This window comes from Lagenorhynchus albirostris, chromosome 14, assembly GCF_949774975.1.
Source record: "Lagenorhynchus albirostris chromosome 14, mLagAlb1.1, whole genome shotgun sequence".
NCBI lineage: Eukaryota > Metazoa > Chordata > Mammalia > Artiodactyla > Delphinidae > Lagenorhynchus > Lagenorhynchus albirostris.
Window position 1 is genome coordinate 16,227,879 of NC_083108.1, and position 26,587 is coordinate 16,254,465.

The window sequence follows — 26,587 nt, forward strand, 5'->3', positions numbered from 1 at the left end:
TTCAAGTCTCTTCACAACGGTTAGCATGAAGGATTCATCCTTCAGTAAAAGTTCATGCTGTTGTCCATGAATACAGAGTGACCTTGACAAGCAAAACTGGAGAAGAACCCCCTACTCCCCTACTCCTCTCTTTCCTAGGCACTGTTATTTAATAGTTGAACCAGACTCAACATGAACTTAACATAATTCCGACACTTGCACTTGGATCCTAAAGATATTTTATGAACCTAGATTAATGCAGAAGCTCCCTATACAAATAATAAGAGATGATAGCTTAATATCAGTGCTGCCTAAAATGATGGCTTTTCACTTGGTAGACTAAAGGTGTACCACTGCTATGCTTCTGGCAGTACTTACTTCCTTTTATAATGTTTAAAATATATGGCTTCCTTGCTTATGTTGTTTCCGTAGCAACAGTTTTATCAATTCAAATATCCCATATATGCAAGCTCTTTTTTTTCCCTGCCTCTTCAGTACTAAATTTTCGTCTCAGTGATATTTCTCTTTCTGAAGGACATTCATAGAATTTTTATACAAAAGCTCATTAACTGAGTAATCAGTGCAACTCATGATACGGACCAATGGTGTCTTTTAAAGCAAAAACACATAACTGAAGGAGTAACAATTTTGCGAGTACTTACTGGCTTTTACATTTTATGTAGTCGTCCTATTCATTTACATTTGATATGGCTGTAATGATGACTATTTTTCTAGGATGCCATTTGCAGCAGAGGGACTACCATCGTTTACTACAGCACATCTGTAGGTTCAATTTCTCAAGAGACACTGAGACTGCATTGCTTCTCAGTTTTATGCATGAGCAGGAACTTTCTGTGGGCTTTTTCTGCGAAGCTTTGTGTTGTCAGACACAGGTCTTCATGGCTGATTCTGTTGTTCTCATTGGGGCTTAGCCCCACCTGAAGCGTCTACAATGAATTTCCCTGATGGTTAAGAACCCAAGTTCAAATGCTACCCCGGTGACAGTGTCACAATTTCACAACCTTTCTCAAGGATTGGTACTCTGGGACTTGGGAGATGTCTGTCTATCTCCTGTTCTAACCTTGTCTTGGATGGGTCACTTAAAATCACGTCTGCATCTGTGAAACGAGAATGGTAAAGCACACAGAGTATGACGTAAGAGGATTAACCTGGAGACCCAATGTCTCCCAGGTCCCAGTGCGAACACCACCTTTATGACAAAGGTACTCTTTATGAACCCTTGGCTGGGAAAAGAAATTCTACAAGGTTAAAGCTGATAAAACACAAGTCACAGATTTGAGTTTTTTTATGCATCAAGAAAGATTTTCACTATTACTTACAATCAAAGAACCAAACTGCTCCCCGTTGGAGTCCGGAGTGATCTGAAGCCGTCTGCTCAGTTCCTCAGACAGCTCCTGGGGGCTGGTCCGAGACACAGGCGAGGCTGGTGGTGGAGGCAGCACCAGGCTGAGGGAGTCTCCACTGATGCTCACTTCTTCCGAAATGGTCTCCCAAGGCTACCAAGGAACAAGACGCTGTGGTAACTGCTAGGACGAGGGACCCTCTCATTCCCCGCCCCAGTAATAACCCTTATGATAACTGTAATTCACATTTACTGAGCACTCAGGAGGCACACAATATTCTCAGGATCCATAAGGAAATAAAGACTACTACCCTGATCAACAGATGCGGACACTGACGCAGAGGGAATAACTTGCTCAAGGTAACAGAGCTAGGAAGTGGTGGGGTCAGGACTTGAGCCAAGGAAGCCTGGTCCCAGGGGCTGTGCTCTTAGTCCCTTTGTAATAGCGCCTCTCTGAGCAGTGCTTTGCTTTTAGCACTTGATACTACCTGCGTGGGTTAAAAAAATATTCTCAGGCATTGGTTTATGATTTCCGTGAATTTGCTTTTACTCTAACCGTTGAGGATGCACAATGAAAACAGCAGAGATGCTATAAGCTGTAAGTAAGCCCTGGTATGAAGTAACTCTCAGTGAATTTATTCCAGCATCAATCATGTTGCTTTTCTAATTTTGATCACTGGAACATTTTGTGAAGGATCTTCCTAATGCAATGTCTCAAAAGAATGGATTCCTAATAAGTAAACAGAGTTGTTAAGGCAGCATGGAAGTTACGGTTTGCTGCCTTGCTAATTTGCTGTTCAATTTATATACATTCTTCCACAGTAATTTACCATAAGCATTTAAGGGTAAACTTAGGAACATTTCTATTCACCCAAATTTCTATTTTCTTGGTAACAAACCTCTTTCACTATGTCAAAACTACTCAGTAAAAACTTGTATTTGGTACCCAAACAAGTTACAGGGCTACTTCAACTGCTCAAAGATGATAACCATGTTGCCATTTAACAAGAGGTGGTTAGACTCTGGGGAAAAATGAAGTATAAAGTGAAAACATCTTAAGATTTCCATGCTAAAAATAATGTCATTCCCTTTTGTAGTAATGTAAACTATGTGTACTCGTCAAAGGTGGCTTTTGTAAGCACTTTCTAAGTTAATAAATATCTCGATGGTCATCAATCAGCCACGAGACCATGAGCCTTCCTTTTTACACAGATTTACTGAGACAAGAAATTACGACATAGGATCAACCTGGAGAACACGGAAAGGAGGAGCTCCAAGGAGTGTGCCGGCAGCTCGGGAAGTCCTACCTCAGGGCCGTCTCCGCCCTCACCGGGCTCCACCTCCAGATCCTCGCTGATGTGTCTGCGTGAGCGGAAGCGCCGATGCGCTGCCTCCTGGTTGATCTGCCGGATGTTGCTGTCGGACTCGGAGGACACATCCCTGGGAGCGCGGGGTGAGGGTGCGAGTCAGGAGAACCGGTACTGACACCTGGCCCTTCAACACCAGCCAACACCCACCAAGGGCCTGACGCCTAACACAGTGTCAGTGCTCTCTCGCGCAACACTGACCATCAGCTGGCTGTTCAGCAGGAGACTCTGCCACCACCTCTTGGCTAAAGCATTCTCCTAGGTCCCTTTCATTGAAATACAGTCTTTAAATGCATCTGTCCCAATATTTTTGAGTATCTTTCAGGCATATACTGCAGCATGTACTTTAGTGTTTAAGAAAGAAGAGAAATCGAAGTCCTCCATCCATCTGCCCCAGTGACAAGGGAGGCCTCTTGAAGGAGAGGTGACAGGTAAGCTCACACTCATGGCCAGCCCGTGGTGACCCCTCTCTAGGAGTCCAGCAATGACAGGGCCACAACTTTTGGTCACCAACAATTAACCAATGAGTACAAATAGTATAAACTCAAAGCTGGGGTCTGGAGGGAAATGCTCCTGACCCAACGTGAACTTTTTCGGCCTCTGAGGATCTCATTTTGACAGACTCTCAGATGCATGACACTGCATTTCTCCCCATTAAACTCCTTTTTAAAATCCACAAACATCAGGCAATAACCTCCCAAATCAACTTGGATTTGAGGAATGCTGCAACTTCATAGTCTCTTTTTTTTGGGGGGGGTGGCGGGGTGGGGCGTCATGTAACTCTCTGAATTCAGGATGTGAAAAGCATTGAGTCAATCTTGAAAACTTTTGCACTAAATTACAGGCAATTCTCCTTTGGGAGAAATACTACTTGGAGGCTTTTAGAGTAGAAGTTTAAATGTCAAAATGTTTTTCAGAGAAAACCCTTACAGACTCTTTCAATAAGACGCCATATTCAGTTAAAAAATGACGCTGCAGGGCTTCCCTGGTGGCGCAGTGGTTGAGGGTCCGCCTGCCGATGCAGGGGACGCGGGTTCGTGCCCCGGCCCAGGAAGATCCCACATGCCGCGGAGCGGCTGGGCCCGTGAGCCACGGCCGCTGAGCCTGCGCGTCCGGAGCCTGTGCTCCGCAACGGGAGAGGCCGCAACAGTGAGAGGCCCGCGTACCGCAAAAAAAAAAAAAAAAAAAAAAAAGAGAAGACGCTGCAAATTAATATTTCAAAATATTTGAAAACATTATTTCAGACTAAATGAAATCCAGTATTAATCAAGGACCCTCATTATAGACCCTTCCTAAAACATAGGTTTTAAAGCATTCTAATGACTCTCAAGCTAACTTATACTCTTTTCCTATATTCTCCCCAAAGAACATGCTGGGCCCCTGTAACAGTGAACAGTCTGCAATAAGCAGCACTGTTTGCAAATAAACAGGTGACTCTTTAATGCCAGTTTCCAAGAGAGTCTGAATATTGCCACCAAAGAGCTTTACATTTTTTAGCTTTACTGGTAAAGGGACAGTATGAAGGTTAGCTTTCTTTAATCCACATTAAAAGAAAACCTCTTGTTATTAAGATCTGAATGAAGTTTTACTGCCCAATATACAAATTTTTAAAACCTAACAGAAATATACGTTTTGCGTACTTTATAGTTGTATTAAACTATAACTGGACTAAAAATAGTATGTTAAGCAGGACTCCTCAGGAAAAAATCGCATAAGGCCATAGAGAAACTAATTAAAATCAAGGGACACACAAGTATACTAACACAATTTCTGAAACCACCAAAACAGGATGATAAAAAAAACACTCTCTTGGATATGTTAGAAAATATAATATTGTCTTTGTGATTTTATACTGCTGCCGTGATTTTTATAGGACATTCAATTTCACTTTATAATGACTGGCCTTACTTTAAAATATTGTATATAGAAAAGTTGCATCAAAATTTTAAATCTTCACTTGAAATGTCAGGTGTCACGTAGTCAACACCGAATGTGTGTTCCGGGTTATAACACACACTTGAATTGTTACAGGGATTTCAGAGAGGTTGAAAAGAATAAGGCTTTAATATTGCTATGTCTGCATTTTCTATCAGAAGTATATAAAAATTCCATTTTTCTGGAAGGACTTATTTTTTTTAAAAGGGGCATTTAAAATCAATTATGCTAATCCTCCTTATCCAACATGCTTGAATAATTAGTAATCAGTGTGAACCAGAAACAACTAAATAGCATAAAGAAGAAAGATATCTCTGATTCTGAAATTCCAACCCTGGGCTTTTTTATGGTCTTTAGTGATAAAATGAAAATGTTCATACAAGGGAGGCCTTTTGCCCTTAAATAAGCAATTGAACGAGAGGGCTGCTGAAACTGACAGGAAGTGTAAACGGTCACTAATAGGAAGATGAACATTTAAAAATATGTCTGAGCTGGCAAATTAAAACAGAAACATGATTTTATTAGAGGCAGGGAAAAAATTTAAAAAGTGGCTATTTCAATTTTCCTCAGTCATTAATTTCACATATATATTCTTCATTTGACTTTCATGGGAAACATACAGATTAATAAAGAGAAGAAAACCCATAAATTTATCAAATTCAGTGCCAATTAAGATCAGTGCGTCTGATCATTTACATTCATATACATCAGTGACTAATGATGACCGGAGTCATTAAGACATGATTAAATTACTGCTAAGATGGGAGACTGCCAAAGTGGTTTAGAAAGAGAAGTACTGAGAAGAGTTAAAGTGTTTTGAGTCTCACAAGTTCATCTATAGTCTTAATGCAATTCCTTCACGATTTTAAACTTGTGCTTTTGACAGTGAAATGTTTACAGTTTACATTTCAATAGGATAAGGACCATTCTGAATTTAGAGGCATGTTAAAGGCCACTGTCTGACCCGAGAGGGCTGGGGAGTGTTCTGTCGCCGCCTTCCGTCTGAGAGCTCTGCATCCAGGCCTGGACAGCTCACTAAACCACGTGCCTGTACCCACTTTCAGAAGTGACTCATCTGTAGTCATTCGTTCAATTAAAAGCTCCTACCTTGTGCCAGGTGCTAGGGGTTGATCTGTGAGTAGGAAACCACAGTCCCTGCTCATACAGGCAGTAAGAGTATTATGCGCTCTGTGTCCTGACAGGGAGGCACAGGGCTCTCAGAGAGACGGGGACAGAAGACGTCCGGTGCTCCCAGAGGAAGGGATAGTAGGGTGACATCGGAAGGTTACCAGGGGAAGGGGCACGTTCTGGCTTTATTTTTTTTTGGGGGGGGGATTGGGGGTTAGCACATCCATGGGGCCAAGAAGAAGAGAAAGTAATCAGAAAGCAGCTATGCATGATCAGACCGCTCTACGTTTCTGACTGTGGCTGGCAAGAGGCAGGGTGAGGAGGACCCTGTAAGAACAGCCTGAGGGCAACGGGATGTCAATGAGGACTTTTCAGGGGCTGAAGTCTGGAGCGCAAGTCTGTAGCAAATCGGTTAAGAAATGAGAGTCTCCACTACAGTCTTAATTCTCTGCGCAGCGTGTGATCACTTCTCATCTGACTTCCTCAGATACAGCCTTTTAATAAAGACCCTTCTTCTTTTTTTTTTTTTTTTTTGCGGTACACGGGCCTCTCACTGTTGTGGCCTCTCCCGCTGCGGAGCACCGGCTCTGGACGCGCAGGATCAGCGGCCATGGCTCACGGGCCCAACCGCTCCGCGGCATGTGGGATCTTCCCGGACCGGGTCACGAACCCATGTCCCCTGCATCGGCAGGCGGACTCTCAACCACTGTGCCACCAGGGAAGCCCATAAAGACCCTTCTTAACATCCATTCCCCCCCAACCCAAACTTGCAGTATTCTGTGAAAACTGAGTTACGCAAAAAATCATTTTTGAATTAAAACAACACATTAAAATAACCTGGAGGGCTTGAGGGCTTCTGGTCAAGCCAAATAAACTTAAGGAAAAACACCCCCAAATTCTCAAACAGTTCAGACGGGATGAGGAGGTTATTGTGAAAAACGAATCTTTTTCCTCATCTAACTTTTCTCTTGCTTTCTAGAAGTCATGCTTGGTGGAAAGGAGGTACCTGGCAGGTCCCACCCGGAGCTCTGCAGACGTCCTTCCTGGCTCAGCTGCCTCACTGATGTGGACCATCATGCCACTGATTTCTCCCTAAACTACAGGTGAACATGAGCTCGGAAGAACCACAGTTTCCCCACTGCTGAGCCAGCATTTATACAAGTGAGAGCTTGTATAAATTCCCTCATTAGAGTTCCACAACTCTGTGCGGCAGAGAAAGTAGCAATTGTCTCCAGTTCCCTCCTAAATACAGACTTCGGTTGCATCATTATTAATGAAAGTGAACCTTTTTCTATATATGTACTGGCCATCAGTCTTTCTTTGAGAGCTGCTAGTAGGCACTTTTCTACAGAGGTCATGACACTGTGGTCCCCAGAGAGTGCTGTTTTCAGGTATTCCTTTCCTATGACCTTTAGCAAAGGTAGATTAAGGTACCTGGCTTACGGTACTGCTACCAAGATTCTTCTGATCACTACACATAACCAAGCCCAAGGCGGTTACTTTGTTTTTTTTAAACTACAAATATCTAGAGTAGTCAAATGGCTTACAACAGTTTTAACAGCTATGGTCATTAATCAAAGGGAAATAGTAAAAACTAAATTAATTAATTAATTAATTAAAGGAATCAACTAAACCATTTCCATTTATATTTCTATGGGAAAAAATTACAACAAAAAAGAGTTCAACGTCATCTGGATGTTGGGATATTTATGCTGTCCTGGGAACAAGGAACTGATCACACACCGTGTGGTCCAAAGCTGACCAAGGACGGCTAATATTCACGAGAACCCACGTAGGGGCTTAGGAAGGATTAGCTATTCACTGCTGCAGATTCTGCTTTTTCTCTAAACCAAACAAAATCTAGACTATACTTCTTGGCCACCTTTCCTACCTATGCAGGTCATCTTTGCAATTTCTTAAGATAAAAGGGTTACTGACAACACCATCCATCCCATTGCTAATACCTGCTAAAAACCATCATTAGCAAATTTCCTTCAGAGTCTGGGTTAAAGAGAAAATTATCTCACCTCATATACTTGCTTTTATTCATATTGAAAATTATACAAGTTAGTGGTAATTACCTCCTTGTCTTGACTACTAGGGAGGTCATGATTTCTAGGACAATTTTTTCCTTTTCTGTTTTTAATATTTTGTTTTTGCCTTTTATTGTATATTAATAGTTTGAGGTCTTGCTGTATACTATCATTCAAAAACTAAGCTGCTTCAAATCCTTTTTTTATAGTAGTTGAGGTTTAACCAGTGTTTATTTGCCATCATTAGACCAAAAATTGTCGCGTGAACAAAACAGTAATCAATTCACTGTATCCCTGAGGCTGGCAAGGGATTAGAACAAACTGTAATTACCAATTGTGAGTTAGCAACCCTCCCATGTGCTTGTAAGTATATCAAGGGGGTGATCTATACATTTTCCAAAAAGGAAAAGAAAAATTTTGAGAGAGTTTCCAAATCAAATAATTATGGAATAAAAATCCAGAAAAGTTAAAGAGCCAGTATGTTTGCTATTTTCCATGACTGGTTAGCCAGGAGAGGAAGCTGAAGAAGGGGAAAGTGATGTAATCACCAAACATAAGATAAACCAAGGAAAAATAACCCCTGCTCTACATCTCACGAATCTACATGAAGAAGTCCTAATTAGCGCATGTTTACAACAGGAGAACCTGATACGAAGGCAAGAGCTTCTTTACAACCTACAAACTCAGGCTCCCACGCTCTTTAACTCCACGAAGAGGAATCCTGTTGTGCTGCACAACCACGTGCTTTCACCGGTACAAGATGTACTTCCCAACCTCATCCCAAAGCGCTGCCACGTGTGCACCTGACTGCAGAGCATGGGGACATGTTCCTGACCATCGACGGTACTCACATTAGGCTGGGTCGGTGCCACTGGGTGGTCCGGTTGTTGTGGTTGACATAGTAAGTGCGACCCAAGTTGTCCACCTTTTCTTCCCACCCGGGGGGCAGGGGAGGGGGGGGAAGTTCCTCCTGGTGCTGAGATGCCGAGTCATTCGAGTCAACAACTTCCCAGCCGGGCTGTGGAGCACAATCAGAGGGGAGATGGTGAGGCTGCTTTGATGGCTACAGTGCGTCTGTGCCCTTCGTCCTCGCTCCTGTGCTCTCCGGCTCTGACGGTGGCTTCCTGCGCCACATTTAAAGAAATTCCCAAAATAGGGCAAAAAAAAAAAAAAATCAATTCTAGGAGCGTCTCAAAAATATTCTGAGCCATGGCCAATGAACTGCGCTGCCCTCTAAGAAGATGACACTGCAGGGTGCCACTCGGATGGGGATCTGCACAGGCTGTCACGTTACCTAAGTCACGTTACACTCTTTTCGTATTTCGTGTTTGTTATTTTGACCTGACGGCCTCCGGGGCCGTACAAAGCCTTGCCGATGATACGGGTCACGCTACAGCTGTCATCTTTTCAACACCTCCGTAAGGTAAGAGGGAGCTGGGAAGATGAGCCCTGCAGCATGTGTGTTCTCGCAGAATCCGTGGCCTGCCCGGGCATTGGGAGGCCCGGGGCGCTCTCGCTCCCCAGGGAGGACAGCATGGAGGCGGCTCCAGGAGGAGGGGAAGCTCCTGGGCTGCAGGAAGGACGAGCCGCCAGACAGCCAGGAGCAGCCTGGAAGCTGCTGCTTCCTACTCAGCCATTCCCCACCTGCTGCCGCCGCATCAACAGGCTTCCTGGTACCAGACTCAGAGGTGCTTTTTTTTGCAACACATATTTTCGGCATTAAGTATTCCTTCCTGACATTCCCTAGTAAAGTCACTGGAAAATTAAGTAATTCACTGATTATTACAGTTGGAAGGTTGGAAGAGTGTGAAAAAAAAAATTCCTTGGATTTGAGATAAAAATCTGTGGATGTGCTTATGAAATCTTAACATTCAAGACTGCCTACCACCCACTTCAGTCCTTCTCACAGAGAAAGATGAAAGCTTGCACATGAAACACTGCCTGGTAATATGACCTCTGGGTCTGAGGGAGGTTCCGTTAACTTGCCCATAATGCATTATTCACACATCATGTATATGCAACAGCTGCAAACAGATGTGCAAATAAGCCACAGAGAGGTCTTGTAAACGGACATTTTCTGAACAATACGAGAATCTGTCTAACAAAACAGCACCATCTGAAGCCTGAGCTGAGAAGGTACCCATGGTAGAGGTACGTGACTAGAGAGGTAAAGGTGGCCTTGCCGGGAGGGAACAAAAGAAAATTCCTCTGGACAGCTAATTCCAAAACGGCATTTCTACCTCGTGCACGCTCTCACCTGTGGGCCAGATGAGTAAGAAACCTGCATGAGTCCCTAAATTATTTTCGCCACTTGAAGCAATTCCAAGCGCTAAAAGGAATTTACAAAGAGCTGCAAGTCCAAAGAAGTAAGAGAATTAGATATGTGGGGAGAATTTCACATGGCGGTGGGCTGTTAATAAAACAGGGGTATCGCAGTTTAGAAAGAGACCCCTCTTCAATTATTAGTGTTACAACATGAAATGAAAAGTTTATCCTTTTTGCTAAAAACCAAACACGTCGGTAGATCTGTCAAAGACGTAGATTCACGGACACACTGAAGTTTCTTCACATTTAAGCTTGATAAACTTTTATTTCCTTAAATTATAAAGTCTTAAAGTGAAACATCAATATGCTCTTAGGCAAGGAAAACAGACCAAGGCCCGCAGCCCTGTAGCTTACCTCCATCTCATCCCTCTGCTCGCTGTTTTCTTCATCTTGACCTCCGTTTTTGGGCATATAGGCCATTTTCAATCGCAAAAATCCCTTAACTCGAGATTTATGACTGCACGATGGAAGAAAATCGGTTATAAAGGATGTGACTTGGTTACATCTTTATGATGGCTCATATTTATGATGCGTTAAAAAAAAATGCAATAGGAAAAGAAGTTGGAATTCTCCTCAGAGAAAACCAAGAGCCAAAGCATAAGAAACGGCAGCGGCCCGAAGCCTCACCTTCTTGGTCGGAGGAGAAAATCCTTAAATGTGTAGGGTCGCTCCATCGTTGGATCTTCTGTCTAAAGGAAGAAAAAGTAAGTGTCAATACTCCTGATAGTGTCGTATTTCAGATACACCCAAGTGGATTACAGAGAATACATTTGCAGGTTTTAGAACGTGAGCCTGGCGAAAACAGAGCTGGTTCCTTACCCAGTACTTGACAATTAATTACACATTTCATAGGTTACAAAGCTTTACTCAAGATCCACTAGATGTCACTATCAACACCCATTTTTAGGAGCCAACCTCAGCCTGAGACAAATTACAGAACTGTAGTCGTCATTGCCAAGTGTAATTTCTAGCTGCTGGGTGCAGGGCTCAATCTCACGCTGCTGATTAACTCTGGAGAACCAGGGGTCACTGGTGCCTGCCTGCTTGTCCCTGTGACTCAAGAAACCTTAAAATGCAGTTAATAGGAAAACATGCGAGATCAATCTGTGAATGCAATTTTACTTTATACTTTTAACATTAAAATATCATGTCATCTGAAAGACGGTTTCCTCCACAGAGACTGTCCTAGGTGGCGTCATCCATCAGCCTTTTGCTGGTGCTTATTTCAAGAAGCTATGAATGTAGTGGTGGTATTTATTCATTTTTGAAAGAAATCAGTATTTTATTGTGCAAAATCAGATGGTCAAAGCAAGCAGGCAACTGGAAAAATAAATGTTACTATTTCATTAATTTAAAAATACTATGTGCAGTAAAACTTCAAATACCTAGACTCTTTAATTAAACACAATTAAAAACATTTACTTCTGTAGCAAGAGAGACAAACCACAAAATGATTTATTATGTATCAGAAGGGTATGTGTGTATATATATGCGTTTATATTTGTAACATTATCTGTTTATGTCACTCTCTGCTTTAAACTCGCGATGGCTTCCTACTCTGCTTATATAATATGCTGAAAATTCTTTCCTATGGACCTATAAGGTTAAACATGATGTGGTTCTTTTTCTCTTTTTGCGGTACGCGGGCCTCTCACTGCTGTGGACTCTCCCGTTGCGGAGCACAGGCTCCGGACGCGCAGGCTCAGCGGCCACGGCTCACGGGCGCAGCCGCTCCGCGGCATGTGGGATCTTCCTGGACACGGGAAGCACGAACCCGTGTCCCCTGCATCGGCAGGCGGACTCTCAACCACTGCGCTACCCCGGAAGCCCTGATGTGGTTCTTAATTACCTATAACCTCACTGTGAACCAGTCTCTCCACTGACCCCACACTCCACCCATCCTGACCTCCTCTGTCCCGCGTGCACATCACATCTAATCCTGCTCTAGCAGGTCCTTCAACTGAACAGCTCTGGCTCCAGATGGCCACAGCGGTCTCCACTGTGTCATCCAGGTCTGGGATCCCAAGTCACATCTTCAGACACCACATCCTAAATCGCCACCATAGCCTCCCTTTATTATCCTCTGTCACAACATCCTGATTTACACCCCCTCTTCACCATCTGAAATTATCTTGCTGATTTATTTATTAACTAGTTTATTAACATCCATCACCTGTAGAATATAACCTCATGAGATCAGAGACTTGGATTTGCTTGCCACTGTATTCTTAGTGCCAAGAGCACTGCCTGACACAAAGTACCTGTACAAGTAGCTGATTAACCCACCTGATCTACAGTAAAGTACCGAGGCCACAGAAATTCACCATCACTCAAGAAAGTCAGTTATATTCTCTAGACATTTTTCTAAATTCAGACCAAAAAAAAAAAAAAAAATCAGAGAACTTACCGGGACTCTAAAAATGGAACTGTCCATACACTACGTAGTTTAAATGACAGACACCACACACATCAGGAGGCAGACGTCCTGGGTCTGTGTCTTGGCTTTGTTACCTAAGAGCCATGTGGCCAAGGACAAATTCCTTAGCTCTCTGTGCCTCAGTGCCCTCACCTACAGAGCAGGGCAGTAACAGGATCTTACAGAGTTGTGACGATTAAACCAATCATCTGAGCTGGTATCAATACGCAGCAAGTTCTCACAAGGGTTCCTGGCAACTTAACAAACGTTGGCCATTGTCATCATCAGCCAATTCTACATTTTCATGTCACTTGTGAGCACTGCCAACTCAACACTGCAAAAAGGCAGGGCGTTAAAAAATGAAAATTCACCTCCATGGACATTCTCCAGTGTGAACAAGACTGTTACCTTGCAGACAACAACGGGATTCTTCCTGGCACTACTCAGGCTCCTGCTGGATCCTATTCCCTGGAGAAAAGCCCAGAGGAGACTCCCAGGACAGCACTGAGATGATAGAAAGCCATCTCAAACAGGTTGATGCTAACAGTATTATCGGCCAAAACAGATGCTGCAACCCCCTGTCCCTTTTAAATGTCCTGTGGGCATTCAAAAGAAAATCTTCTGGTTACACAGCAATTTCATCTTAAAAAGATCTGTTGCTTTCAACAGAACTGCAGTTACTTTGACATATATGTAATGAGGTAAATAACTCTGTGGGCAAGTGGAAGGGAATGGCCTTATCAGGACCTTAGACTCAAAACAGGGATGCAACAGCTAAAAGCACCCAGGCCTTAGACGGAGCCCCCCTGCCTCCTCGGCCCTTGACTGCAACACAGATCAAGGCTGAAGACCCAAGGTCTGGTCGGTCTTCTGATCACTGGGCAAGTCAGCTCCCTCTCTGGGCCCAGGTGTCCTCACCTGTAGAATACAGGGAGTGGATAAATGGTCTTTAAAGTCCCTCTAAGGTCTGTGCTACTGAATTCTGTACACGTGAGAGGGAACCATTACCCTGGTACCAGCTGGAATTATAAAAGGGGTGTTCATCATCTGAGTTACCTTCAAGCACAATTAAGGTGCCAAATAATATCACCACCACCCCAAAAATGTCTCACTGTAGGAAAACTGAAATTTTTTCAGTTGCCTTGAGTGGCACTTGACTAAAATAGGAGAAATTAATGTTTTTAAAATAGCTCTCTCAACCCCAGCGTGTTTCCCATAGATACAGAGATTTTGCATCTGGTAGGGGTAATGTGCAAAGGGCAGGGGAGACGCAACTGACGGACGAGGCAAGGAAAGTTTCCGAGGCATAAAAGGCAAACACCCACCAGAAATGTCATTCTGTTGTTAATACGAGTCTTGGAGTTATTTTTGTCTCTAAGTAATTATTAAAGACAAGTCATAAAATCCTGTATGAACTTCTGGGCAATGACACAGGATTTAACAGACAGATGTAAAAATGATAGTGTTCTTTAAAAAAAATCAGTAAGAATAGGACAGTTACAGGGACTTCCCTGGTGGTCCAGTGGTTAGGACTCCACGCTTCCACTGCGGGGGCACAGGTCTGATCCCTGGTCGGGGAACTAAGATCCCGCGTGCCGCGCGGCACGGCCAGAAACAGAGTAGATCCTGAAATAGGAAAAGAAAACGCTACAAGAACAGGACAGTTACAGCTAAGTTCACTTCTGATGCCACACCGTGAAAGAATAAAATAGAGGAGCTCAGTTTGAGCTGCACTACAGACGTCAGGCTGGTGGGACTACCTTGCTTAAAATACAGTCCCCACCTCCTCGCTCCTCCACGTGCCTCCAGCTCGTCACACTGCCCAAGTCTCCCAGGTAACAACGTACGTCATCACAGTCGCCGTGCCTCTGCTTACAGCCAAGGTGCTGTTTCACAGAGCTGGATGGAAACTTGGTATCACCTATGTGTATGCCCTCATTTTATAGGGGAGAAAAACAGAGGCCCAAAAAGGACTGCTAACTTATTAAGGTTACCAAGGCAACCTGCCCATCTCCAAGCTCGGAGTCAACTATTCCTGAGAGATCTTTTAAAGCTTGACATTTGGAGACTTCCGTGAATATGAATCTATGTTTTCTTAATGCTCAGATCTGCATAAAAGGTCAGATGACTAACCTTATTTACTCTCCCTCTTCCCTCCTCGTCTTTTACTCACTCCCATCCACACTCAATAATAAATAAAATGGAAAAAAATATTAAAGACGGGTGGCATATCTGGAAGAGAAGCAGAGGAAATAGATCCCTACCATTCTAAATGCCTTGGGTCTAATTTCCTATCCTTTTTCTTCCACAAATAAAACTGGGAAAACTGGTCTGAGAGCCAAGAATGAAAGTGAATGACAAGTCAAAATTATTTTCTTTCATCTGGAAGCATCTGATAAAGCACCGAGGAATCCATGATCGAAGGGGGAAAAAGAAGTTTCTTTTCTTTCCATTATCACTCTTTACTCTTTCCTGTTTAGGGGACAAAAACCTAGCCAACACTGGCCTCCTCGGTAATCGAGGTGGTGAGGCTCCAACACGCAGAGCACACCCCAGCTTCACACAACCCTCCCGGCCCCGGCCCTCTGTGCCAAGTGGCCTCCTTCACTCGTCTGCCTGGCAGAACTCCAACCCGGACGGTCCCAATGCTCACAAGGGCACACAATTGTCCAGAGACCCAACAGTGGGCAGTGGGCCGAGAAGGACCCGTGGTGGCCCAGTCTGAGGTGTTCAAGCGCCCTGACCCTCTGGCTCTTCCTGGTAGGCTTCTCGGGATCAGGGACTTTATAGCTGCAAGGAAGGACAGCTTAGGAGAGCCATTCCTAAGATTTTAAGAGCATGGTTTGATCCTGCAAATGCCACTTTCCACCAGCAGCTGCACCCACAGGCCTCTAGGACTGCAGCAAGGGAAGAAGGCTCTTGAGCGAACATCAGTTACTAGGTCTAAACTATGTTTTTCAAAAAGCACACCCAAAACCCACAAAGTAGGGCATTTAAATGATTAAAGATAACTTCCTAACAATCGTGAGAGGTTACATTAACTTCAGTTTTGTGGTCTTGAATCTTCTCCATCAAGTTCCTGATTTAGAAAAGAGCTTCATTCAAAGGCTGCAACTTCTTAGACCAGAATCAAGGCAGAGATGACTCTTTTCTAAAGGAAGAAAGGTTCACGCTATCTTGGGGCAACAAGATAAAGCTTAAAATGCCTTGTAGTAAATAAGTGTGTATATATGTCAAGATGGAAGTGTATGCAAATTAGGTATTTTGCTAATATAGATTTTAAAGATAGTAACAAAAGATTACTTCTCTTCTTTATCTTAATTTCTATGATTCCAAATCTCTGGGCCTTTTCTCTACCTAAATTAAATATTCTTGGCATATTAAATAGGTAGAACTACAGAGAAACAGCCTCAGGTAGGGGAAAAAAGCTGAATGAAAAATCACCACGTAAAACTTGGTGTGGGAATCCCTCCACCCCCAGTTCCCTCCAACAGCCAGAATTATTATCTTAGGAAAAGGGCATCCAGAATCATGTATTTTTCACCTAAGCCAGAGAACTCTGGTCTCATCTCACCTGAGCCATCGAATAGGGTGCCATTTGCCACGTGTGGCTTTTTAAATATAAATTTTAATTAATTAGAATGAAATCAAATAGATAAATTCCGTTCTTCAGTCACATTAGCTACATTTCAAATGCTCGACTACCACATGTGGCTACCGTGATGGTGGCCCTGCTAAGCCACATGAGTGAGGAACCTGCTTCACCGATTCTTCATCAGAGAGTAGAATTATGCCTATCAGTAAACATCTGTTAAAGGAATAAATTCTCTATCAGCAAATGGGGCTGTAAAGAATTAATTAATAACCAAATACCCAGTCCGATTTGTTAAACCTTGAGAAGGCTTGGAAGGGTGGGCAACAGTAACTTCACCACCACATGACTGCTCTCCACTACCTTCCCTCATTATTAGTAAGACCTAAGTTCTTTGATCTAAAATTCGATGACATCAAACAATACTGAATCCACAGGCCACATAGCCATGTATATATAAACTGCCTTGACAGTGGTCATATGGCTATCAAGAAAAGAGCAACCATGATTTATCCACAAAATATATTCAAATGCTAACATCCATTTTACATGCCCACACCTGTGTTATCATACAAAATTAACTGTGCTATCTCCCCATGAGTGTCCTACACATATGATCAAATACACATATGAGAGCACCTCAAATCTTGGGACCAAAGCCATATATCCACTCAGAATATGCCGGCTGGGTTCTCCTACCACTAAGAGGATAAAGAATGCACCTTCACCTCTCCTTCTGCTCCCTCTGTGGTCCATCTTGGAGACTGCAGTGGGCTCCACAAAGCCAGTCAGTTTTAAGGAGGAGATATAGCACTCCAGTGTAAGCTCATCTGGGCACAGACTGAAAACTGGGAGGCTCCACTTCTCAACCGGCTCAGCTCCTGTGAAAGTCCTCAGTCCTCTCTGGTCTCTCCCTCTTCCACTCTTTATTATTTTATTTTTCTGCGGTACGTGGGCCTCTCACTGTTGTGGCCTCTCCCGTTGCGGAGCACAGGCTCCGGACGCGCAGGCTCAGCGGCCATGGCTCACGGGCCCAGCCACTCCGCGGCATGTGGGATCTTCCCGGACCGGGCCACGAACCCATGTCCCCTGCATCGGCAGGCGGACTCTCAGCCACTGCGCCACCAGGGAAGCCCTCCCGCTTCCACTCTTTAACCGGCTGGCTTCTATTCCAGCCTGGAGCCTTGGCACCGCTTCCTTCTTTGAAAGCTCACTCTTGCCTCCACCGAAATCCAAAGGTAAAATGTTCCCACTACTGATGTGGTCTCTGAAGAGGAACACTCTTCTATTCTCTGGGAGTTCCACTCAACCTTTCAAAACCAATCTGCACTCAATCACTCAAGGGATTGTTGGAGCAAGTTGTTTAAAAATTTCACCTACACCTCTTACAGTTAATACATAATTTGCCTTGACTGTGATGTGGTTTTCATGTTGGGGAAAAGGGAGGTTGGGGACACCCGTGAAAGAACTGGCCAACCAGCCAACACTAACGAAAAATGTGAGGCGGTTACAGCTTCAACCTGAACAGCATGAAGAGAAGACCCACTGATGGAGAAATACGTGAACAGTCTTCCTGCACAAAGGCTGAGACATCCATACGCTATCAATGTGACTTAAAATAAAAGAACAGTCAGGGCTCTGATGGCTTATGCCATCAAGCATAAGCCCACCTTCCACAAGCACCTTGGAGCTTCAGGTTTTTATACAGAAACAAACAAAAATATTCTAATGATATTACTTTTGCTTCCGATCTTTTGGAAGGGAAGGCGCTTAAAACCTTTCTTCCTTAACAGCTCCCCTGAGTAAGCAAGAACACAGTGCTTGCCATCATGTTTCTTCCCAACAGAGCTTCACAGCTTCCTGGGTGAGACACAGTCTTTCTTGGTCTTTAACAGCCATAGCTAGAGCTTCAACACAGCAGGAGGCTCACACTAGGTGGTTTGAGTCCTTTTAGTGTATAGACCACTTATACTATTTGCTCACATGACGCGTTTAAAAACATAATAAAATGCCCTTGGAAGGCAGAAATGTTTGACTTATCCTCTCTCAGGTGCTACTTTAGGCACTTTGTGCTGCCCCGGGGAAGGAGGGCCGGGAGGTGGAACACGAGACCATCTACCTCTCACCAAGGAGGTCTTGGACCCCCATCCTATCGATACTGGAACGTGCGAGAGTCACCTTTAAGCTCAGTTAATGTCAACAGCCCCAACTGTTTTGCTGCTCGTCTGAGTGGAGAGGAATAGTAGCAACGCCACACATGCTAACCCAGTACAACTTCTGAAGCCAGAGTGGGCGTTTCCGGCAGACAAGTTCACTCAGTACCAATAGCATCTTTTCTTTTGTCTCTGTGCCAACTGAGAAAGGCCATGGAAACACTAGCTTGTATAGATGTAGCCCAAGAGAAACAGCAGGTACCATTCCAGACAAAGGGAACAGACATTTGATTAGACCCAAGAGGTGAACTTGAAAGCAGGGACATTCCAGTGACAACAAGGAGGAGGGGTCTGACAGAAGCAGGTAGCTGACAAAGGAAGACAAACTAAGGAGCAGACGAGAAAGCAGCCAGTGACGCTGCCAGGCATCCGTGGATGGCTCAGATGCACTTGATTTTTACAGTTAAGCTATCTCCTATCCCCTTGAAAGGACCACCTTCTAGAAAGGGCCAGGGCCAGGGTACACACGCTTCTCCACTGTGTTGAGGAAATGCCGCCCTGAAAACACACCCGAACTGCAGACGGTTAGAAACTGCTGCTCAGAGCACGCGCTGTAAAGCAGGTGACCGTTCTTACCGGGAGATGACTAAGGGGTATGTCCACCTGTCCCAGGAAGTCGTCTCGTGTCTGTTGAGAAGAGAGAAAAGAATTAATGTTTCCGTCTATTTGCTGAGTGTCAGCATTCTTAGAAGTGTTTCTTTACAAATAGAGAAAGGTCCAGGGCCTGACATGGGAGAGCAGGGGGGATGGGTTGAAGGCAGAGACCCAGGTGAGGCACAGACAGCCGTCGCCTCGGAGACCAGTGAGCCCAAGGCCTCACACACCTGACCTTGAGCTGCCTGAGACTCTGCAGGGCATCTACCACCCAACCCATTGGAGACAAATCCTCTCTTGGACCTGGAGAGCATGCGATCAGTCAGGGAAGGGACACCTGGGACCCCAGAAGGTTTGGGGGCACAGCTGGCCCAGTTTAAAGAGAAGATGGTAAAGAAATGTTGGGACCATTTTCACGAATATTTATTAAGTGTTATAAACAAAAGAGCTCCTTGAGAGCTGAGAGTCTTGGGAAAGAGTCCAGTTATTAATATATCTTATACATTACTTATTAAAAAATGGCACTGAACTTTCAGTCTAGTAAGTACACTGCTTCAGAATCCAAGATCACGCATGAGCCACTGGTTACATTTTTGGACACACTGTGCTTCTTCCCCTCTCCATCTCCCACACAGACCTTGATGAAATGCACGTGGAGAAGCTCACAGGTGCCCTTTCAGACTCTGGGAAGCAACGGAAGTCATAACTCAGGGTCAGGGGTCCCTGGTCTGGACCACGGGGTGTCCAGTGGGTCACGCTGACACAATGTCCTGCTGTAGGAGGGCTTGTGTCAGAGCCTCTGATGCTTAGATGACCTGTGATGTGAACCAGAAGGAACACGACGACTTCTGTTACCCGTAAAAACACGCAGTTGCTTCTACCACATTCCAAATGCCTATTATAGCTGGAAAGTTCTTCAGACATATCAGACTTGTCCTACTGCTAGCCTGGGGAAAAGCCCAAGAGACAATCCTGACCTCCTCACTCCGGATCCTGGACTCTTGTTTTCACTCCTTACTGGTTTCCTATGAAATTGTCTAATTTATACAACACGCTTTTGAAGCACACTTGGAAACATTCTCTTCTTGCATTTGAAAAGCAGCAGCAGATAAATGTGAACAAGATTTACTGAAATGATTTGCTCCACGCTTAGAATTTCCTTTTATGTGATTAACTAGAAAACGATCTGTGTCCTCTAAGCAATACATGAAGGATAATGAAAAATCAGTTACTACTGGCTGAGCGTGCACAAAGCAGGAGAAGAGCCCCCATCCTTCTGACAAGACTCTGCTTTCTTGTATTTTCTCAGCTACGTCTGCCTCAGCCCACCATGGATACCTCACCGAGCATGTGGCCGTCAGGTGCCGATGCTGTATATCTTAACAAGCAGTGGTCAGCACAAGGCCCAGAAAGTGGACCTCTTCACTGTCCAAAGAATTAGGGAGCAGTCCCATTCTGAATTTGTCTGATTTAACTGTAAAGCCAATGTAAATGTCAGTTAATTCCACGATCAAAAACACAGAAATGGGGACTTCCCTGGTAGCGCAGTGGTTAAGAATCCGCCTCCCAATGCAGGGGACACAGGCTCGAGCCCTGGTCCAGGAAGACCCCACATGCTGCAGAGCAACTAAGCCCGTGCACCACAACTCCTGAGCCTGAGCTCTAGAGCCCACATGCTGCAACTACTGAAGCCCGTGTGCCTAGAGGCTGTGCTCCTCAACGAGAGAAGCCACCGCAATGAGAAGCCCGCACACCACAACGAAGAGTAGCCCCCGCTCACCGCAGCTAGAGAAAGCCCGCGTGCAGCAGGCTGCACAGCCAGACTCAACACAGCCAAAAAAAAAAAAAAAAAACCACACACACACAGAAATGTCTGATTCCTGACCATAAATTGTGTGTCTACCTAATGAGAGTAGTGAGGTCCTACCACTTGTCCCCTCTCCCCTCCTGCTACTGGTACTGATGCTGTGAAGGAACAGCACACGGGGATGCAACCATCAGAAGAAGACAGTCTTAGCTGAAGCTCCGTTTCATAATCTGCTCTCTTTGAATAGCTATCTATCGATGGTAAACCTAAGTGCATTTTAACAAAAATTCACAAAACATCCACGTGCCCGTGTTGTTTTGCTTGGGAGATGTTAGAGTTCTAAACCCATCAGATGAGTTCACCATCTGAACCAAGAAGAGACAGGCACCTGCAGCTCAGGGCTACAGTAGCAAAGCCAGTGCTGTGGCAAGGCCTCATCTCATCCTCACGGCAGCTGTAGTAGGTGGGCACCATTATTATACCCATTTTACAGAGGGGGAGCCTAGAGACCAGAGAGGTTCCTAGCTGGGTAGACTGGTTCCAGAGTCTGGGCTCTTAACTAATACACTGTCCCCCATCTCACTAATGGGCAGGAAAGCGTGGCTGTGTACCAGCTTTGGGCTTCTCATCAGGATGCTGGCTCTCAACAGTGTGGATGAGAAGGGACTCTGATGAGAGCACAGTTTATGAGACTTCGGGGAAGGGGGTTCTGCTGAAACGCTCATCTGGGATGTTATCCTTAACACAACCTCCTGTTCCGAAGTTTATGGGATCCCAGTGGTACTCACTGCAAAGCTAGGCGGCTTCACTTGTACCTTAACACGTTTTCTCATTACACTGAAAAAACAATTCCTAAAACAGACGAAGACAGAGCAACCTCACCCTTAAAGTAAACAGAAGGCTCTTATTTTCTGGTTTACAACAAGGGCGACTGTAATAAAATCATTTTAAAAATAAAATAGGGATCAAGTGTATAGAGCAGCACACGGTCAAGAGGTATTGGCTTAAAGAAGTGATTCGCCAGTCAGTGGAACACGTTGGTGAGATCTAGGTTTCAAAACATCCCACTGTTGCCAAAAGTACAGACATTTCAGGCGATGTAAAATATTTAGGTTAGTGACACTACACCAACATTAAATGTGTCTTCAATACCACAGAGGACATCTAGGAGGGACCAGAGGGCCTACTAGTGGCCTTTGCACCAAAATGAGAAGCTGGAGTATATCAAGGCCACCTGGCTGTGCTGATATGGCAGGATCCCTACCTGCGGGCCCTGGAGAGCCAAGGTTTGAGGCCCTCAGAGCACCGTTAGGTGGTTATCACTGCCACAGGATGACACCTTGCACCAATTTTATAAAAATACATTAATCAAGTAACTTAAATAATTTCCATTACAAAATTATTTCCATCAGGCACCATGTTAACCCTAAGAGCTTACAAAACACCAAATTAGTTTCAACTCACACAGTACATACTGGCATTTCTTGTGCTTATTTTTAAGTGGTAACTGTTGTCAATTTCAACCTCAATTACCTGTCACATTATCCTAGAGGCTGAAAATGTGCAGGTTAGTAACACAATTATACATGTTCCCTTCTGACAAGCCATCAAATATTTTCCCAACATAATGACAATGCAAAATGGAGCCCTTGAAATGTGTCACATAAGGTGAAACAAAAATCTATATTCCATTACTGGAAAAGTGAAATAAATATACCAAACAGTCTCTCTCTTAGAGTTTGTGTTCCAAATGACGATTAACTACATTCAAGACCATTCCTCCGAAGGAAAGGGACAAGTGTGTGCCCTTGAGAGGCCATGGAGAGGTATGTGAGAGGTATGTGTGAATATCACTGGACCCCAAAGCCTGGGGACGATCACAATAGCTCCAGTGAAACCCTAACACAGCCCTCGGGCATTTCTCATTGTGCGCACCGGGCCAGAGATGCCAGCACTGAAGTGGACACCAGGCTTAGCTGTCCTCACAAAATAAACGAGAGACGATTTCTCAAAGCACACATCTATTCAAGAAACACCACAGACTTTTGATCTTTAGGTTAGAATTGCACTCGAAGGATATGATCTGAATCTTACTACGTACTGATGACCACAGAGGTCACTGTGCAAGAGCTAGGCTAGGACTCTGTGCATTTCACATCGAAGCTGCAGGGGAGGAGGGGGACTATGTGGGGAGGACATCACCAGAAGTAAGGGGTGCTGGCATGTACAGCTGGGGTGGTGAAGGCTCTTTAGGAAAGGTATATCAGAAAGGACGGGCGATTCTTGGAAGGTAAAATGACCCGTGTGTAATACAGGAGCTATACAGTAAAGCAGCGCTTTTTAAACTGTGAGTTGCAATCCCACTAGTAGTTCACAAGAAGCATTAAAACAAACTAGATATAATGGAATAAAAAATATTAGAGCCTCACATGAAATGTAAGTAAGTACTGTTCCGAGGAATTTCTCTCAATTACATACACAGGTGAGTGCGTGTACTAAGTTGTGATGTCAAATTAATTTCTTCTCGCGTGTCACCATCACGAGTTTAAAAGCCACTTAACTCCAGCAAATGATAGCCATCCAGTGCTACCCATGTCCTAGAAAGCATCAAGGAGCAACTTCCAAGAAGATTATATTGAGAATTTCTCAAGACAAATGGAAGAGAAGTACCAGAGGCATTAGAACGTAAGCCACAGAAAAAGAATTTAAGAGTAAAGACATGGAATGATTACATCTTCATGTATTACAGATCAAGGTAAATCTCCCAACTCTAAACAGAGAGAAGAATAACCTTTGTTTTGCTGCTAAACCAGTAAATGCTTCTTCCTTGCGAGGCACGCAGCCCACACTCGGGCACCAGCACCGACCAGACAGGGGAAACGGGTTCTATTTTTAGAGTGACTTTGGAAGCATGCACTCTGAATTATCTAAATAATGAATGGCTTGAGAAACTTTTGCAAAAGCTTTTGGACAAAATGTTATAACTATAGTGACTCTTCAACAGTCTACTGTCTGGAGAGTCACCTGGGTGTCGAGATGCACTCAGTTTTAGGTGCTGTCTCATTCCTCAAGAGAGCACGAAGGCAGCTTTACCACCACACACGAAAGGACGGAGGAATATTCTTTTTTCTCCGTCCATACACTCCAGCCTGTCCTCCGACAGCGGAGCTGCTGCGGTTCAGGAGGAGAGCATGAGTTTGGCCTCCACCCACACCACCCATCGCATAATCTAACGTCTTACCACCTGGTGCCTCTGGCTTTTCAAGGTGAGTTGTTTCAAAACGCAATGTCAAAGTTACCTTAATGAAACAGCCAAGTGGAATTCCACTAAAAATAAAGAAAAAGGTCCAGTGATGACATCCTCTGAACGCACACGCTCTTACCAAAATCCACTTGGTAAGCGCCAGAACACAAAACCCAAACGAAATTCAGATACTTTTTTTTGCAAAACACAAAGAGCTTGCACTCCGCCAGCCTCTCTGCCATTTCGTTTAGAGCTTAGGGCTGAAACCTCCCATTCACTAAAACGGAATAAGGTGTGCCCTGGAGACACCGGCTGTTATTTCTAACAACAAATAAGACCTCCCTGTCAACAAGATGTCAGCGCAAACTCAAAGGACTGTTACAGGCTCTGTAAATCACGCTGGGTAGGCGGGCGGAATGAAACCGTGCTGGCTGGATGTGTGATCATGAAGCCCTCTATTTTAAGGGACACTTTGCTTGAAATACAGAAGACAAAACAGAAGGGGCAGACAGAGCAGAGAACCGTCCTGCTGGCAAAGGCTACGGTAGCTCGGCAGTAGCCGCCAGGCTTTAACCAGGAGCATAACAAGACCGGTTCAAACTGGACTTTCAGGTTCCAGGGGAGTCCCCACTGCTCCAGGTGTCCTGCTACCACATCAGGGATGAGGTGCGCTTGACGCCCCCTCCTCCCTCCAAGTGGGTGGAGGAAGCTCCTGGGCACAGTCCAGTCCTCTCCCCCCTCCAAATGTAAGCATCTTCCAGGCCAGGGGTCAACTGAGGGCCACAGGAATTACAGCCTTCTGCCAAGCTTGATACTCTGAACTTAAGATCCAATAAACTCCGGGAATGCAAACACTGGGAAAGAGATTTGGGAACCAGACGCACAAAATGGGAGCCGCAATGCTGAGGTCACTGGCTCCTTCAGGCAGGGGGTCACCCATAGGCAGACGATGCTACACTGTGCCCGGCCTGAAAGGCACAGAGACTAGGTGCCCTCACCTCCTAGGGGCAGAAGCTAACTGGCCCTGTACTAGATAGATAAAAGTAACATGAGCCACATCTAGAACTTGAAAATTTCTAAGTCCCATAAAAAAAATAAACAGGCGAAATTAATTCTAATAATATATTTTAGTTGACCCAATATATCCAAAATATTCATTTCAACATGTAATCAATATGCAGATTATTACTAAAAGTGTCTTACATTCTTATTTTTGTGCTAAGTCTTTGAAATCTGGTGTGTGCTTCTCGCCTACAGCACACCTCGCTTTGGACCACCTGCATTTCAAGTGCTCGATAGCCACAGGTGGTTGGGTATCTCTGTACAGACACTGACCATGACTGCCGCATCTCAGAGGCATGAATAGAACGCTGCAGGGATACAGCGGGGGAAGTGACTAATTCTGTCCAGGGTCAAGGGCAGGCATGACTTTACGAAGGATGAAGTCTTCATGCAGGGTCATTTCTTCTCTGGAGAAGTTTCACGATCGATTTTTCTGCAAGCAATTTTAATGATAGATTAAATGTATAAAGAACAAAAGAAAGTAAAGATACCTCTAGATTCTGTTGTTTATCTGTGAACTCAGCTACCAATAAATAGACTTTAATAATCTGAATGAAATGATCCACGCCAGACACGTTTAGTAACCAAAGCGGGTAAAAGAAGGATCGCAGGATGGGGAAAAGGGCACCTAGGGACACCATGGGTTCAAAGTCATTCTTATAGTTTGATTTCATTAACAGGTTTACTGCTAAAAGCTCTTCCTCACACTTCAAGGCATTTGAGACTAGCAGCCCATCTCCTTGTCTCGCTGGACAGTAGTTTGGGTGTGCGGAATATCGTCCTCAAGCAAAAACAGATCACATGTAACATAAATGCAGTATGGTATCATTCTTGGAATTTTAACGAGTGACGACTCCGAGCTACAAGAGGTACTGGAGGTACTGGAGCTACAGGAGGACGCTGACTGGCTTTTCAGAGGAGCTCTGGCATCCCAGGTCGGTCCTGATAAGGCTTTTTCTGCAATGGCTGTGTTCTGGCTGAAACCACATCTCTGGCCAGTGGCCTCTATCAAAGTTTGCTGCGGGGAGAGCTCCATCCGGCCATACCCTGGTAAGAACCTCAAGACCGCAAAGAATAATAAGCTTACGAGCAGCTCACCAATCGTGTCTCAGTAACCTGTTATTAGCAGGTTAAGAAACTTGCCCAGGGTCACCGAGTTAGTAAACGGCCGCCAGAATGTGAACGCAGGCAGGCCGGCTCCAGGGTCCATGCCGTCACCACCACAGAGTGACGTCACACTCCACGGACTTAAAAGCGAACATTAACAGGCTCCCCCTACCCCCAGAAGACTCTAGTCTGATGTGCTGCTGCCCCCAACTCCACATCCCCTCAGGTGACACTTGCCAGATACAGTTCTTGCAATCTGTCAACTCCCATGGAACATAATCTCAGCACTGTCTGTCCTGTGCCTATTCTTACATGTGTCCTTCTTTCCTTACCTGTATATTAATACAAAAATGAAACGAGTGAAGTATACGTTTGAAAGAGAAATGAAATGGAGCTAAAGACTTCCTATTCTTTGATTAATC

At 44.5% G+C, this 26,587-nt stretch overlaps 1 protein-coding gene across 9 annotated transcripts in view; it reads right to left on the bottom strand.

Annotated features, from left to right (window-relative positions):
* Positions 1-26,587, bottom strand: part of NEDD4L (NEDD4 like E3 ubiquitin protein ligase) — a 340,545-nt gene that overhangs the window by 64,227 nt on the left and 249,731 nt on the right. For all 9 annotated transcript variants that reach the window (XM_060121798.1, XM_060121799.1, XM_060121792.1 and 6 more), the window contains 6 exons: positions 18,928-18,978; positions 10,758-10,819; positions 10,485-10,587; positions 8,657-8,823; positions 2,650-2,782; positions 1,320-1,496 (listed from right to left, as the gene is read on the bottom strand). In XM_060121798.1, coding sequence (XP_059977781.1) covers positions 1,320-1,496; positions 2,650-2,782; positions 8,657-8,823; positions 10,485-10,587; positions 10,758-10,819; positions 18,928-18,978 — 693 coding nt within the window. The remainder of the gene's footprint in view (positions 1-1,319; positions 1,497-2,649; positions 2,783-8,656; positions 8,824-10,484; positions 10,588-10,757; positions 10,820-18,927; positions 18,979-26,587) is intronic.